This window comes from Delphinus delphis, chromosome 8, assembly GCF_949987515.2.
Source record: "Delphinus delphis chromosome 8, mDelDel1.2, whole genome shotgun sequence".
NCBI lineage: Eukaryota > Metazoa > Chordata > Mammalia > Artiodactyla > Delphinidae > Delphinus > Delphinus delphis.
In genome coordinates this window covers 75,217,066-75,234,200 of record NC_082690.1, presented here as the reverse complement: position 1 = coordinate 75,234,200, position 17,135 = coordinate 75,217,066, and the positions used below count along the sequence as shown (strand labels likewise).

At 40.2% G+C, this 17,135-nt stretch overlaps 1 protein-coding gene across 3 annotated transcripts in view; it reads right to left on the bottom strand.

The window, feature by feature from the left end:
* The window catches only part of NELL1 (neural EGFL like 1), an 872,742-nt gene that overhangs the window by 678,335 nt on the left and 177,272 nt on the right, over nucleotides 1-17,135 (bottom strand). For all 3 annotated transcript variants that reach the window (XM_060017348.1, XM_060017349.1, XM_060017350.1), the window contains 2 exons: nucleotides 6,258-6,330; nucleotides 5,536-5,618 (listed from right to left, as the gene is read on the bottom strand). In XM_060017348.1, the coding sequence (XP_059873331.1) occupies nucleotides 5,536-5,618; nucleotides 6,258-6,330 (156 nt within the window). The remainder of the gene's footprint in view (nucleotides 1-5,535; nucleotides 5,619-6,257; nucleotides 6,331-17,135) is intronic.

Genomic DNA, 17,135 nt, shown 5'->3' with positions numbered 1-17,135 from the left:
AGCCAGGGGATTGGTGGTCTCTTGTGGATCACTTAGGGGAAGTATCAGGGGACCGCTTCCCTGCACCTTCTCCCCCTTGAAAAAGTATGGTTTTGCCACAATGTTGGGATCCTTCAAGAGGGCTCTTCTGTACCCTGACCTCTGTCACCTGACGCTACATGCAAGCTGCTTCCCTGATCTTTCCTACATCAAGCAAGGGCACAGTCCTTTTCAATCACCCTATACTTTGAAAGGAGAAAAGGAAGAGCAAGCCCTCCTAGGCACAAGCCTGAGCTGACCTGGGGTCTGTGTCTGTTTGGTTTGATGTGACTTTGGCTACCAACTCCTGTCCAGCTTGTGCGCTGGGCTCGCTCTCCGGTAGGATTCCATGGCTTCCACTGTGACCCAAGTGTGAGGACTTTCTGCTGTTTTCCAAAACCTCCTGGCTCTAGACCAGGGCTCTGACAGCAACTTTCAATGCAATCTTTATAAAACGAAGAATAATTGTCACCATTTTACATACATGGAAACTGCAGCTAGAAATGAGACCAGTGACTCATTCCAGGCTGCAAACAACCAAAGAAGTGATAAAAATGAGATTCAACATCAGATGAATCTTACTCCAAAGCCCATTTCTATCTCCACCGTGATCTACATGACTAATGCCTATTTTAATCACAGCTGCTGGGCAACTCAAACCAAACCTCCAAACCCATCAGCTAAATCTTGCCATGAGAGGCTTATCTAACTAAAGGCAAAGCCCAAATCCAGGTCGATTTGGCGCCATAGAATTCCCTTTGCACCCAGGAACCCTACTTGAGTTCCAGTTCGTCTTATCCCTCCAGACTCCATCTCCTTCACTCTGCCAAGAGGTGTATTACACTCTGCTTCCGCCAAGATGGCAGACTAGGTACCCTAAAAGACTTCACCAACTGAACCAACTAAAATGCTGGATAATACACACAAATCATAACTTTTAAAAATCATCCCAGGAGCTGACAGAAAAGGAATAAAGCCACAGTGGCCAAAACAAACTGACAGCCAGGGATCCAGGGAGGCGAGTGAGCACCAAAGCCAACCTCCATGACGTTAGCCAAAACATGGAGCCCTCAAGCTCCCACCTCACACAGGGGGCCAGGGAGAGGAAATAGAGAACAGGGTCTGCCCAAGATGGGATGTCTTAAAGGAAACTCCTACATCAAGGTACAGCCCCAAAGGGCTGTACCCTCAGCTTAAGAGTGAAGTAAGTCAGAAAGAGAGAGACAAATACCGTATGCTAACACATATATATGGAATTTAAGAAAAAAAAAATGTCATGAAAAACCTAGGGGTGAAACAGGAATAAAGACAGACTTACTAGAGAATGGACTTGAGGCTATGGGGAGGGGGAAGGGTAAACGGTGACAAAGCGATAAAGAGGCATGGACATATATACACTACTAAACGTAAGGTAGATAGCTAGTGGGAAGCAGCCGCATAGCACAGGGAGATCAGCTCGGTGCTTTGTGACCGCCTGGAGGGGTGGGATAGGGAGGGTGGGAGGGAGGGAGACGCAAGCGGGAAGAGATATGGGAACATATGTGTATATATAACTGATTCATTTTGTTGTGAAGCTGAAACTAACATACCATTGTAAAGCAATTATACTCCAATAAAGATGTTTAAAAAAAAAAAAAAAATAGAGTGAACGAAAAGGAAACAAGGTTTGCACCAGGCTCAGAAGGAAGACCTTCCTACTCAGACCATGGCACTGGCTAGAGGGGAATATCTTCCTTCAGAAGTCTTAAAGAATTCTTTGCTGAGAATTCACCTGGCTGATCCTAGGTTAGCAGTCTGATTCTGAGCAGTCCCTATGATCTGAAAACGCTTAAGGAGATAATGCAATAGCAGTGACCCCTGTGCGGTCCTGGCAGGAGGACACATAACGTAAACCCAGGACTGAGAAAATTCTCACATCTATCTAAGGAAAACAAGTGGCTGTAACCAGATGGGTGAGTTAAGCGGGCTTGTCCCTGCCCTGACATTCCTCCTTCAAAAGCTGCCGCAAGCTCTATGCTAACGTTTCACTCCCAACAGGTACCATCTGCACACACACTTCTCTTTTCCTCTCGTCTTATGGGCTCATTCTTCTTCTCACTGGTATCGCCATCCTCCTACTGGTAGCTTCCACCTCCCTCTCTCCACCAGTCATTCCTTCTTTATATCTTTCGGTTCTCTTTCTAATCTTCTCTCCTCCAACCATAAACTTCCTCGGTTATGATCCAACTTACAGAATCTAAGTTTGATCCTTGGCTTTGCCATCCACTTTTCTTGGGAAAAGCTACATAACTTTCTTGGGACTCAGTCTTCTCATCTGGACAGTGGGCTAATAAACCTAGCTCAGAGGATTGCTGGAAGGATTAGAGAGAGAGTGAATATAAAAGTTTAAGCATTGTAACTAACACATAGTAAATGCTCAATAAATATTACCTAATATGAATATCTTTCCAGTTTATTCCAGATCAGGGGTTGACAAACTAAGGTCCATGGACCAAATCTGGCCCAGCACTTATTTTTGTATGGCCTGTGAGCTAAGAATAACTTTTACATTTTTCAATAGTTATATTTTTTTTTATCGAAGTGTAGTTGATGTACAATACATTATATAAGTTACCTGTGCAAAATATAGTGATTCACAATTTTAAAGGTCATACTCCCTTTATAGTTATTATAAAATATTGGCTAGATTCCCTGTGTTGTACAATATATCTTGGTAGCTTATTATATAATAGTTTGTACCTCTTAATCTACCACTCCTATATCACTCCTCCCCCACTTCCCTCTCCCCACTAGTAACCACTATTTTGTTCTCTATATCTGTGAGTCTGCTGCTTTTTTAAAATATTCACTAGTTTGTTGTATTTTTTAGATTCCGCATATAAGTGATATACAGCATTTGTTTTTCCCTGTCTGATTTATTTCACTTAGGATAATGCCCTCCAAGTCCATTGATGTTGCTGTGAATGGCACAATTTCATTCTTTTTATGGCTGAGTAGTATTCCTCTGTGTGTGTGTGTGTACCACATCTTCTTTATCCATTCATCTGTTGATGGACACTTAGGTTGCTCCCACAGCTTGGCAATTGTATTTAATGCTGCTATGAACACTAGGGTGCATGTATCTTTTTGAATTAGCATTTTTGTTTTCTTTGGATATATACCCAGGAATGGAATTGCTGGGTCATATGGTAGTCCTAGTTTAGATTTTTTGAGAAACCTCCATATTATTTTCCACAGTGGCTGTAGCAACTTACATTCCCACCAACAGTGTACAAAGGTTGCATTTCCTCCACATCCTTGCCAGCATCTGTTGCTTGTGTTCTTTTTGATGATAGTCATTCTGACAGGTGTGAGGTGATGTATCATTGTGGTTCTGATTTGCATTTCCCTGAAGATTAGCAATGTTGAGCATCCTTTCATGTTATATTTTTTTCTTTTATAAATTTATTTAATTATTATCATTATTTTTTTTTTGGCCGCATTGGGTCTTCACTGAGGTGAGGTGTGCGGGTTTCTCATTCAGTGGCTTTTCTTGTTGCGGAGCATGGGCTCTAGGCATGCGGGCTTCAGCAGTTGTGGTGCACAGGCTTCAGTAGTCGTGGTGCACGGGCTTAGTTGCTCCGCGGCATGTGGGATCTTCCCCGATCAGGGCTCAAACCCGTGTCCCCTGCATTGGCAGGCAGATTCTTAACCACTGAGCCACCAGGGAAGCCCCCTTTCATGTTATATTGATTGATTATATTGAAGTGAAATAGGTATATACATCATGTTCTCAATTTTGCTTCTTGATCTATAAAGACTAAAATTTACTGGCTGGCTCCTTACAAGAAAAGTTTGCCAACTCTTCTTCTAGATTATCACAGACTCCAAATTTTGCAGTGAAGATGGAAGTACTCAGTTTTCTAATTATAATTCTATTCACGGTTTGAAAGAAATAGACTTTTATAAGTCTTCCAGAGTGCTGGGGGTGTTTAGACGGTGGATTAAACCATTTCTGCTCACAATTAAATACCTTCTGCCTCACAAATGGCCATTTTACATAATAATGTTTTGTGGACAGAGCTCAATGTGGCTGTTAGATAATAATGTACAGCTAAAAAGAGAAAAATGACATTCCTGCAATGGGAAAGAATGAGAATGAAAAAGGGCACTCTCATCACCAGGAGATGGAGAACCACAGTCACCTGAGGCTGAGTGGCATGTTTCTTGTTCCAAAAATTTGGTAGCGATCTAAAATATAATTAACAGTATTGAGATCAAGCTGCTTCAGACGATATGACATAAAAGCTTCTCTATGCCACAAGCTGGGAAGACAAATTATTGCCTACGTTTCACATTTCCACTGTACTCTGAAGTGAAAAGAATCTCTCGAATCTCAGTTTTAGTTTCTCTCTTTACAAAAGTGCTCTCCTTTGCAGACAAAAGGGGACTTGGCCAGAGACCTAGTTTGAAGCAGAAACATTATCTTCAGCAGCAGAGTCTTTGAGTCCAAAATACAGCCGTACATCCCAAACACCGACCTACCCACTGATTTTTTCCACGTGCTATGGCTGATGGCAGGAGCAGTCAGAGCCGCAGGTAGAATAGGATTGAGGTATCATTTTCACTGTTATTAAAATTCTCCCTTTTGCAGAGCATAATGTCTCTTAGGGCCAACCAAATTCTTTCTCTGCCCTAGGCTAGAACTCATGTCCACGACTGATCGGTATCATAACAACAGCATCGGCCACGTTTTCTATTTATTCAGCGCCTTTCCTCACAAGGCTCAGGGCTTTTCATTATCCATCTAAACGTTATGAGTATATATTATCAAAGCCCCTAATCGTCTACATTCCCGGCTCTGCCGCTCAATATGAACGTCTCTGGGGTAGAAATCACATCCTCTTCATCACTGCCTCCTATGTGCCTAACACAGTGCCTGGCAAATAGCAGATCCTCAAAAGATGCTTGTTAAGTGAATCACGGGGAGGAGGGAAAGATGCAGAATTATAAAACTGAAGGTGTTGAAAGGCAAACTTTGCCTCCTTCACTATTTAACTCAGGACCAGTTTTGAAATGCATCATATATTAGAAATGTGATATAATGCCTTCCTGTGACAATAATCTGTTCCTAACAATAGCTATTCTGCCCTTTCCGACTACTGGCAATGATTCTTGCATCCAAAATGCATTAGCTTATAAGCAGCAGTGACTCTGACCATATATCATCTCTCAGTGTTACTGGTTTAATAGCCAATGGGCAAATTCCTTTTCCACTCCCAGGGAATATACAGTGATACATATTGCTTTTCTTCCAAACATTTTTCAACTAAGTATTTTGATACCGTCTAACAGTATGAAAGGCGCAAATGGTTATGTTTACTATAGGTTGTCCTATTTCAAAAAAGAATAAACCATTTTATAGTAACATATCGCAGATGCCAACACTAAAAATGTTTCCATTATAGCATATCATTCTAAACTCCGGATAGGATGGACAAAGAAATGAAACATCACGAGTGAAATTTAGATACCTACTTTTGCAGTCATCTTGGCCAAAAGCTCTTGTAAATCCATTATTCCTTGCACCAGGCTTAAGAAATCACTGCAAGTTGGACAAGCTCAATAAAGAAAATATAAAATAAATGTTGCTACTGTGCTAACAGAAAAATATATATATTTTTTCAACAGTAGTTGTTTAGCTATATAAAAGTGTTTTCGCTTTTCTGGTTAAGTGTGACTTCAAAATTGGAGTGAATTCACAGAGGATTTCAGATCTAGATCTTTTCCTTTTATTAATAAGCAAAAAGAAAGGAACAAGGACTAACTGAAAAGGACAGTATGTTTTTACCTTGAAAACATTTTTAAATTTAAACTAAACTCTCATTTTTATTGGGACTAAAGAATTGTGAATTATCACAGAAGCAGCAAAAGTACACTCATATATATCCAAGTCAAGAAGTTTAAAAAATAGTTTATATACATATATTTATATAATTATACGAAACATTACAGACCCAAAACTGCTCATATAATCTCTTCTTACCTTCAAATGTTAATTCTACAAATAATACATAAGCTTTTTAAAAATCCAAAGACACAGAAGTATTTTAGTATACATAAAATCTCTCACTAACCCCACCACCTCATAAGTCAACAATGTAAACAGTTTGTTTGTATCCTTCCTGAAGTGCTTCTCTGATATTATCAACAAGCTATATAATATTAATAATTCAGAAATGCTTTAAGTTGCTACTTACTGCGATTCAGGTTCGGACACTGTGTTATGTATCCATTCGGCATAAAGATGATTTTCCCATCTTGGATAATCCCCTTGATAACAGAAAAGAGGTGGCAATCAGTATTACAGTTACCAGTTCAAATGGCCCCTGTCACATGCTCTCTGCAGGGAAGTTTTCTTTTCTTTTTTTTAGCAAGACTGATAACCATATTCAGAAGGTGAGTTGGCCTTAGTGCACACTGACCTTACTCCAAACCATCCTCTTCTAAAAAACTCAAAATATCCATTCATCTTGAGAAAGCTACAATTACTTACCACTGGTTTATGCTAATGATATCATAGAACTAAGGATCCATCAGTCAATGTTCTCAAACTGTCCAACTATAAAGACACTGATGCAATAAAAATTCTCCTCAATGCCCTAGTCATCTTGGAACATTAAATACTGCTGATTTACAGGACTTTTTTAAGTGGGAAAAAGCGACAATAGGAACATATTAGACTAAAATGCTCTACTGATTCATTTAGTCTAGGAAATAAAATTAGACATGGGGAAAACTCCTTAAGAACCTTGCTCTCCGCTACTTGAGTAACATGAGTCTTTGCTGGTGAGTCTTAAGATTTGCTCAACACCTCCCTGTGCATAAAAGGTGGTCTTTTAATTCTGCAATTTAGTCTGGAAGAACAGCCCTAATTTAAGGAAGCGTTTGGGGCCGCCATCTCTCAATGAAAGTATTGACTTGGCTCTTGGATTTTTCACATTGAATTTCAAGATTCCGTTTTTAGGGTATTTTTTCCTGATTTGATGGAAGAGATATTACAGAACGGATGGAACATGCAGAAGCTGGTTCAGAATATTGAGCTTAATCTATAAATAAAATATAGGCTTATGATAGTGTGGTGAGTCTTTCAAAGGAAGCAACATTTAACATTTATGTGCTCATCTTCTAAACAGCAGAAGGTAGTCAGCAAATGCTGTTTCTGCTTATTATTCCAAGATAAAATATTAATTGGAAATATTAATAGAAATAACAGGGTCACAAGGCCTCTTCCTCCGAATTAGATACTTTGATTAACCTCTTCCTCTTCGAGGATGATGCAGTGTCCGTGATTAAGAGAAGAGACAGCCTCACCATGGGGAGGAGGTGCCTGCCACAGCTCTTCAAAATGAATTTGTCATCTCTTGCCGGGGAATTACAGGGAGCAATTAATGGAGCACAGTCTAAGTCAATCAGCTTCTTCCTGGCACAAAGTTGCTCAGTTTTTCAAAGCAAATTAACCCCTTTGAGAGGCCAGGGTGCCTTTCAAGCACATGTGAGGAATTTGAGAAAAGCATGGGATTGGCAGTCAGGGGCCCAAGGTTTAAGGTCTGGATCCATTTGTAGCTAACTGGCTGGACTTAATAAGTCAACCACCCTCTCTGAGCTTCAGTTGCTTCATCTGGAAAGAGAAGTGCTGCATGCAAAAGCTACAGAACCTTCTAGCACTCAAGTGCTGGGTCAATGAAACAGGCGTCCAAACTGAAAGTGCCACAATTTAGATCTCTGTGCTTTTGCTAACTTTCAAGATAAAAGAAAAAAATCAGTCCAGAGCAGACAAAGCGACAGATTTCCCTCAAAGAACAGCCCGTCAGAGAGAGCTAAATACACATCAGAAAATATCTGTCTAATGAGGCTGAATATGGATGAAGTTATAGTGACCAACTATTCAGGTTTGCCTGGGATTTAGAGATTTCAGTGCTAAAACAGAGATTCCCAGGCAAACCGGGACAGTTGGTCACCCTCCCTGATGCCAAAGTGGCAAAAGCACACGTACCAGGAAAGGATGAGGTCTATCTAATACCTGCTGGTTAGAAGAGCCTAAATCATTCTTATTTTTATCAGCCATGGAAAGGGCCCTCAGAAACCTGGTGTATATTTGTCATGGTATTATCTTTGCCAAAACAAATAAAAAGTCCATTTGAGGGCTTCCCTGATAGCGCAGTGGTTGAGAGTCCGCCTGCCAATGCAGGGGACACGGGTTTGTGCCCCGGTCCGGGAAGATCCCACATGCCGCGGAGCGGCTGGGCCCGTGAGCCATGGCCGCTGAGCCTGCGCATCCGGAGCCTGTGCTCCGCAACGGGAGAGGCCATAACAGTGAGAGGCCCATGTACCGCCAAAAAAAAAAAAAAAAAGTCCATTTGAAAAGGATTTCCCATCCACTTATCCCGTAGCAACATATATTATACATGGCAGTATTCCTTTTGTTTTCTTAATAATTGCCTCTCCCACACCTTTCTTCCACCTGCCTCCCTCCTCTGTCTTTCCACTTTTAATCTCCGGCACATGCGTGTGTGTTACACAGATCATTAGGTGAAGATCAATGATGTTGACTCGAACAAAAATGGCAATAAGAACTGACAGCTTCTCAATCCCTATCAACACAAAAACTCAAGGCACTTGATATTTTTTCTGAAAAAGGGGTCATGAGGGTCAGCCCACATAGTGGCATAAAAACATGTTCTTGCCAAATGAATCAAGATGGGAATGCTAATGTATTTGCACGGATGTAATTCCATGCTGGATTAAATGAAGGGTGGCAATGTACTGTACAAATACCAACTGTAACCCAAAGAAGTGTGAGTGTATGTATGTGAACCTACAAATACATACCTGTGTATATATCCCAGTACCTCCCCATGATAAGAACCAAAAGGTCTTGCACTGAATGGTCATATGAACTAGAGTCATCCCTCAGCAGCTGGAAGGTAGTGGTTCTGGGACCCTCCCTTCCCCCTCCACCACCCACCCACCACAGATACCAAAATCTGTGGATGCTCAAGTCTTTTATATAAAATGGCATAGAACGGTAGGTCCTCTGCACACACAGGTTCAGCATTCACGGAGTCAACCGACTGTAGACTGAAATGGGTTGATTCTGCGGATGTGGAACCTGCAGATGGAGGGCCAACTATTTAGTGCCTGGACATCTGTCAATAAAAGCAGCATTTGCTAAGCCTGTAGTTTTCTTTAGAAAATGGAGTTTTATAAAGTATAAAGCAACAAAGAAGCTCGATCAGCCTTATTTCTCCCAGAAAAATCATCTGGGAGGATTTCTATAGATGAAAATGTACCTTAGAGCACAGCAACTTCTCCCCAGAAAAGATGAAATAAGGGATAAAAAGACAGAATTTCTATTATTTCTCTTCATTTCACTTTAAATGTATCTACACTTAACTGAAAAAAAAAAAAGAAAAACTCTGGCTGGGCCTATAAGTAGTGGACCTCATTTGTACCATTCACCACAGCAGTATTTCTCAAACTGCCAGTTTCTTAAGAATCACATTGAGTATTTGTTTAACATCAGATTCCTGGGTCAACCCCGGACTCTGTTTCAGGAGGGTTGGAGTGGGCCCAGGAATCGGCATTTTTAAAGGCCGTCCCAAAGGATTCCCATGAAAGGTCAAGGGGCCCACTTTGAAAAACCCTGCCCTGTTGTCAATCACTTGGATTTTCTGGAGCAAGAGTGTTTACTCCTTACAAGTTCAGAGTGGTGAAAGCAGCACCTGGATCCAGTACACGAACAGAATAAAATCTTACTGATTTGGAACTGAATGGCAACTAACCAAATCACTAAATTATAAAAACCGTGAAAGCAAAACTCATAGGTTTTCACCTCAGCTTTCCCTGCCATTCCTATCATAGTATATTTCACAAAGTAGGTACAATCAATACCTAACCTGCATCAAATTCCTAAAAACTATAAATTATATAATTGTAAGAGAGCAAAATTTGCCACTCTAAATGTCTCATTGGCTTGCAGATCATTTAGACCTGAAAACAATCAAGGCCCAAAAGACTCAGGAAGAAACTCTGACCTTCCCCCTAACTGCCTAAAAGAATTTAGATAGAGGGCCTGTTCCCAGAATAGAACTGTCATCAGAAATATCTGCAAGGAACATGAACTAGGTGTGGTGGGGCAACTTAGAGATCAGCGTGCACTCTGCATCCCATTGTCTCTGCATGGCCCAGCAAACATTTATTTACTGAACATTTGCTTTGCCATCTCCATGTGAATTGCCTACCTCCCCTTGAGTCCCAAAGACCTACCACCACACTCTCTGTTGTTGTCTTTAGCTGAAGACAGTATTTAAGGTGAGGGTTTCAGCTATTTTGGTAAGCTACTCAGTTTTCCTGGGTCTCTGCCATGTGTACATGTTATTAAAATTTGTTTTGAGTTTCTGCTAATTGGTCTCATGTCAATTGAATTCTTAGACTTGTCAGAAGAACCCAGAAGGGTAGAGGAAAACTTCTTCCTCCCTGACGCAATACTGAATTATAATTTTCACAGCTGTTAAGAGTCTGTGAAAATCATGTAGAATGCTAGTTGTTAAACTAGGGGAACATATCAGAATTTTAGAGGAGGGTGAGGGAGCACAGTCATGTATGAAATTTTGACAGTGGTTCTGAGGTGATTTTGAGATGCCCGATGAAAACTACTGATTTAGGGCCAGATTACCTAGTCATTTGACCTATGAAAAATCTAAAGCTCTGATACTTTAATTAGCTTTCCTAAAGGACACTTTAATCTTTGGCCATCAACTACAGGTCTACTAACTCCAAATGAGGGCTGGGCCACTGCAACACAGTGTAAGTAAAATATATCATTTGAGAAAGTCTCACAGTTATGTGGGCTTTGTAGCACAAAATGGTGCTACAAGGAAGTCCTGTTATCAAAGTGAGGTTCTATCTTAGCTGCCTTCATGGAAAGATAGTTTTCAACCAGCCATAATGAATTATTTGCATTAGACACTAACAGCTTGCTAAAACAGTTTTTCAATGCTGGAAAACTGAGGTCCTTTTAGGTAGCCTAACATTCTCCCCTGCAATCTTATTTGCACTATTAATTTGCTAAACAATCCATTTTCTTGTTGTTAGTGCAATGCTAAATCTCACCCCTCTGAGGATCTAAAAAATTCCCTAAGGGGCAGAACCCAAATTAATAAGCTTTTACTATCAGTACGATGGAAAGAAGAAAAACAGATATTTTTTCCTCTTTGTGACATCCACCTGTTGCCACCTTCTGCTTCCCCCTGCACTCAGCTCACCAGGCACTGAAAACTAAATTTGTACCAGGCAGGTTATACATTATGGGTTTTTTGTCTGGGGCACTGATGCCCATTATTTCCGTGGTTCCAAGAACATTTACTCATTTCACAGTAAGAAATATAGGAAGATGCAATAAAAAGATTAGAAAAATTATGCCATTATTTATCCTCTTCTGTATGGAATAACTATTAGGCAAACCCTACTAACACCTGGAGCTTTCTGATACAAATGAAAGCAGCTTTGCCGCCAAACAAATGCTAATTCTTTTTTTACCGCTCTTATTTCCCTGCAGATCTCTGTTTACATTGAAGAAAATGGTTCCATTTTTTTGTATGCTAAAGCACTGAAACAAATTGCTTTAAAAGGGAAAGGAAAAGGAGGTGGGGAGAGTTCCTGGAAGGCATGTAAATATATGGATGAGGATGTGTTCTGTTTATAAACTGGCAAGGACCCAAGCCTTGGCAACAGGCTAGCAAAAAGTAAGACTTGGGAAACCGACAAGGAGGATTTTCACAATGCAGCCAATTATGTATTTCTGCCCTGAAGACAGTTAATAAAATATTCCAGCTTCCATAAAAGCCAAGAAAGACACTTGTCGACTTTCATTATGATCAATAAAAACTGTCAGTTCATTAGCATATCATTAGCTGTCCTGCTGTTTCCAAAGCCTTAATGCACAGAAATATTAATCTACAAATATGTAAGATTCCCCAGTTCTGTGACTTTGACTTTCTGCATGAAAGGAAAAGTGAGAATTAGAGATGGGAGGAATCCAATATAGCTTCTTTTTCTATGTGCCTATAAACATATGTTTACCATCTGTGGAATTATGGGAACCAGCTGAGGTAAAAAAAAAAAAAAAAAAACAACAGCTGTGGCATTAAAAAAAAAAAAGTAATTTCACTTCCCAGTGACAGTTCAGCTGTTAAGGAGACAGTGAAGTCCAGGTAAGGGAACGGTTTCAGACCCAAGTTCACCAGACAGAAAAATAGCGAGAGACAGAGACAGAAAGGCTTGGCCTCTGTGAAAGGCTTTGAGATGGGAATTCTGCAGGAGATCTCAACTATTTAGAAACTGTCAGAACACCCAAACCTCTGAAGCACTGTGATTCACCTAGGCTTACCCTCTGGAATAATGACAGCATAATCATCTTAGAATGCATCAAAGGGAAATTGAGCGGTAGGCAACCACCTTGATAATGAAAACCTATGACAATCAGAAGATTCAAATAAGTCTACCACTACTGGCCAACCATTTTCTCAAATGAATGCTGTTTTGAAGCGGAGAAATTCCCAGCCTGTGTTCTGTGTCTCTGATAGGAAGTAACTAAAGCCAGAGGCTTACGAGCCAAGCAACAAGCAAGTGATTCCACCCTCTGCTCTTTCATCAGCAGCACCTTCATTGCACTATTCCTAACGATGCACCAGGACCCAGAAATTAGGTTTGACAAGTGAGCTTTTGCTTTTACTTTGCCTATGAAATGATGTATTCATACTTAAAATAGAGAACAATACAATTTTAACCTGAAAACACAACATAAGCATTATTTAGTTCTGGAGCCAAAAGGCAGGTGTGGTTCTTGGACCCAGGATGCAGCTTCTACCAGGTATATATTAAAAGCCTGATAAGTCATCGGAGAAGTGACTGCCTCTTTTACAGGGAGATTTCTGCAGCATTGATCAAGATAATTTCTGTAATGAGACAGTGATACATTCCCCCTACCCCAGCCATCTCATCTCACCAAAGGATGGAATGAAACACGGGCTGGTATATAGGGAGACGAGTTTTGAAAGGTTTCCTTCTAAAGAGCTATTGGATGGAGCTACTCCTGTAGGGGAACAAGGAGAATCACAGTGCTCCCTAGGGAGATGTGGTGTGTGGAACTGCCACCTCCTTTTGGTGCTTCTCACTGGGACCACCTGTTTCTTTGGGCTAGAGCCCTGGAAAAAGACAAGTCTGTGTCCTCCAGAGGACATGGCATACCTAAGTGAAATACTCCACCATCTAACACAGTGACCAGTACATAGCAAGCAAGCCCCTAAAAAATATTTGTTGACTGAATAAGCAAAAATATTGAAAAAGAAAGTTCTAAGCTTCAATCCTATTTCCATCACTTGCAAACTACGTGAGACTGGCAAGTTGCTTAATCTTTCTGAGCCCCATTGCCTGATTTACACAGTAGGGATAACACAGTCGGCCCTTTGTAACCGCAGATGCACAGTTCACAGCATACATGGATTTTATATAAGGGACTTGAGCTTCCATGGATTTTGGTATCCACAGGGGTGTTGGAAACAGGATACCGAGGGACAATTATAATAACTACCTTATTAGGATTCTCTGAAGGTGACACATAATTAACTAAGATAATATATGTACAGCCAGACTAGGTCTAGAACGTAGAAAGCAGTTAATAATTGTTGGTACTCTCTTTCTCATCCCCACAACCCACCTCCGCAGGAAAATGATTGTCCAAGTCTGTAAACACCCGTTGTGTTTTCTGCCTGTATCAGGTATTTGGGCTCTTAAACAAGGATTCCTTATATCTACAGAGAATCATACACTCATCAAGCTGGAATAGATAACAGGACAAACTATTCTCCCTGTCTTAATCACAAGCTCCCAACTAAAACAGAAGTCCCTAAAAGGCAGCAAAAGTGCCTGTCTTTACTACAGTATAGAGTTAAGCGTATACGGAGAATTAAATACATAAGAAGGAGGGAGAAGGAATGCATGCTGAAAACCTACTAAGTGCTGGGTGCTTTTAATATATATATTCTTATACAATCTGCATTACCTTTATGAGAGACATCTTTGCACTTTACAAATAAGGCAGATTCATAGCTAGTGCATTTATTCATTCATGTTAAGAGTACATCATCTGCCAACGGTGCACCTGATACTATTTGAAGCACTTGTTGAATAAAACAAACACAGTTCTGACCCTGGTAAATCTTAGAATCTAGATAATGTGACCAATAAGAAACAAGTAAGCCCCCCTATAAACTATTCAGGATCAGCTACCTAATTTGCAGAGTCCCTTGTTCAAAACTTATTGAAAACTTGAAGGTAGCAACAGCAGAGCCTTAAACCAATCATGGGGGCTTTTTTTTTTTTTTTTGCAGTACACAGGCCTCTCCCTGCTGTGGCCTCTCCCGCTGCGGAGCACAGGCTCCGGACGCGCAGGCTCAGCAGCCATGGCTCACAGGCCCAGCCGCTCTGCGGCATGTGGGATCTTCCCAGACCGGGGCACGAACCCATGTCCCCTGCATCGGCAGGCGGACCCTCAACCACTGTGCCACCAGGGAAGCCCTCTGACTATTTTTATAGAGACTGTATTCCTTATTATGTCTGGTCACTAAAATCTCTGTTCTGGATCTTGTGTTCAGACAGTTTTTAGACCAAGATTTCCTTGAATGCCAGGAGCTGGGAGAGGGGGAAAGTTGGGGGAGAGCATGCTATATGCTGGAGCCCTCATTTAACACTTAGCCATGCTTGCACTGATCCTAGGGATCAGCCCAAAGTGAATGCTTATGGTATTCTCAGGTCTTTTCTGAGCATGAATCTTGCTCTGGGCATGCATATAGCTCTCTAAATTCCCCATATACATGATTGCTTTTGAATGCCTTAAACTGCCCAAAGAATCTCTCTCCTCAGCTCTTCCTCCTATCTCTAGATTGTCTAATGTGTGTCAACTGTACGCTTTTGCCCCAGATTGTTTGGTAGCTTTGCAATATTTTCAAGAAATGTCCACCAATTTTTTTGGCCTGGGAGAATTCTGAGTTAGGTGAAATAGAGGTAAGTGCCTTGCATCAGTCCTTCAGATAGTCCCAGACGGAACAGACATACAAAATAATTTGTAGATAAGATTTGCTCTGCTCCCTCTAGAGCCAGGGACCATTTTCCCACACTGGAAACATGGGCTGACATCTTCAAGACTGCCACTGAGCTGTAGCTGGTGTGGGGCGAGGGCAAGTAAAAATGCCATAAAGCTTTCCTGCTATTTTGATGTTGCCTTTTTCTTGATTCAAAATTAACTTGGTTGCTACAAACATTTAATGTTTGCCAAAATTCTGACAACGTTGGTTCTAACAGTTTCTGCTTATTTTTTGATGTTTCTGTGGAAGTAAAGAAACTTGGAGCTGCCTACTCCACTGTTTATTGACATCCAGCTACCTGTGTTCTAACAATCCCTCCTGGATGCAGTCTAAAGTTGGAGAGACACTAATCTAAAAAGACACTAAAGCAGAAGCTAATTATTGACTATATCTTATATTTTGTGAGATCTTTAGAGAGACCAAGGTGAAACACTAATCTAGACCATCAACACATGTCACCTATGTCAGTGCACTCAAATTTGAGCCTTCAAATCTACAGATCAAAACCAGTGAGAAAGGCCTTTTGAAAATATATAAATTCCCAAACCCTACAGTTCAGATTCTCAACAAGTGGGTCTAGGTAGGCACAGAAATTTGACTTGTAAACTCTTCCCATCTGATTCTGATGTCTTTCCATGACTGGGAACCAGTTGCTGCCCTTCACTACAGAGGTAAGACCCCTAAGAAAAGTGTAGCTTCACCAGTGGGTAACTAGCTACAAAACAAGAAATAGCATAAGTGAGAGCCAGTTTGGAACAGGGAGACAAATTTCTGATGATTCTTGGACATGTGGAAAATCATAGGACATGAAAAAAATCACCTGTATGGATATGGATACATGTACATATTTATACACATACATGTGAATTATCACCCTGAAAAATTATGTCATGATTTTTAATTTCAAATATTTATGATGTACAGAAGGGTTGAAACCAAACTACAGCAAATACCTGTGAATTTCCCACCCACCTTAAATAAAATGTTATCACTATAGGTGAAGACTTCTGGGTACCCATCTCTAATAAAATCCCCATTTATTCCTCTTAGAAGTTAAACTAGTCTGAATTTAGTGCTTATCATTCCCATGCATTTACCTTTTTACATGTGAATGTATAAATAAGCAATAAATTGGACTGTTTTGATTTTTACACATACAAATGATTTAATACCATAATGTTCTCCTGCTACTTGCTTTTTCATTCAACATTATGTTTGCAATTCATCAATTTTTATTCAAGTTCTATGATTTTAATATTTACCACAATTTAAACCTTCTCCCAGTGATAGTTTTTTCCCAAATTTTTGAAATTACAAAAGAAAGAAATTGTTCCTGTGATAATGTCTGTACATATCTTCTTGGGTACATGAGTTTCTTCAATGAAGAAACATAGAAAGAAGAGTTTCTTCAGTGTTTATACCTGTAAGTTGGGTTCCTGTATCATAAGGTACACACATCTTCAACTTTATACAAAATCTCCCTAACTGTTCTCCTTAGTATTCTACCAATGCAAGTTTCCACTACAATGAGTATATGTCCTGTTCCCAACTGTCTCCCTCACACTTAACATTGTCAGGTTTTTTGCTGTTTTGTTTTTTTTTCATTTTTGTCAGGCTGATGGCTAAGAAATTGTATCTACTAATGGTTTTAATTTGCATTTCCAAGATAGCTACTGAAGTGGCAATCCTTTTAGTACATTCATTGGCTATTCACGTTTCCACTTTGGGGAACTGCCTTTTCGTATCTTTTGCCAGAATTTTTATTGAGTTATAAGAATAATCCTTATTGATTTATAGCATTTCTTTAATGGATACTATGTCTTTGTCAACTGATTTTGTTGTCAAGATCATCTGTGATGAGATCTTTTTATTCTACATATTAAACTTATCAATATTTCCTTTAAAGATTCTTTATATTTTAAGCTTAAGAAA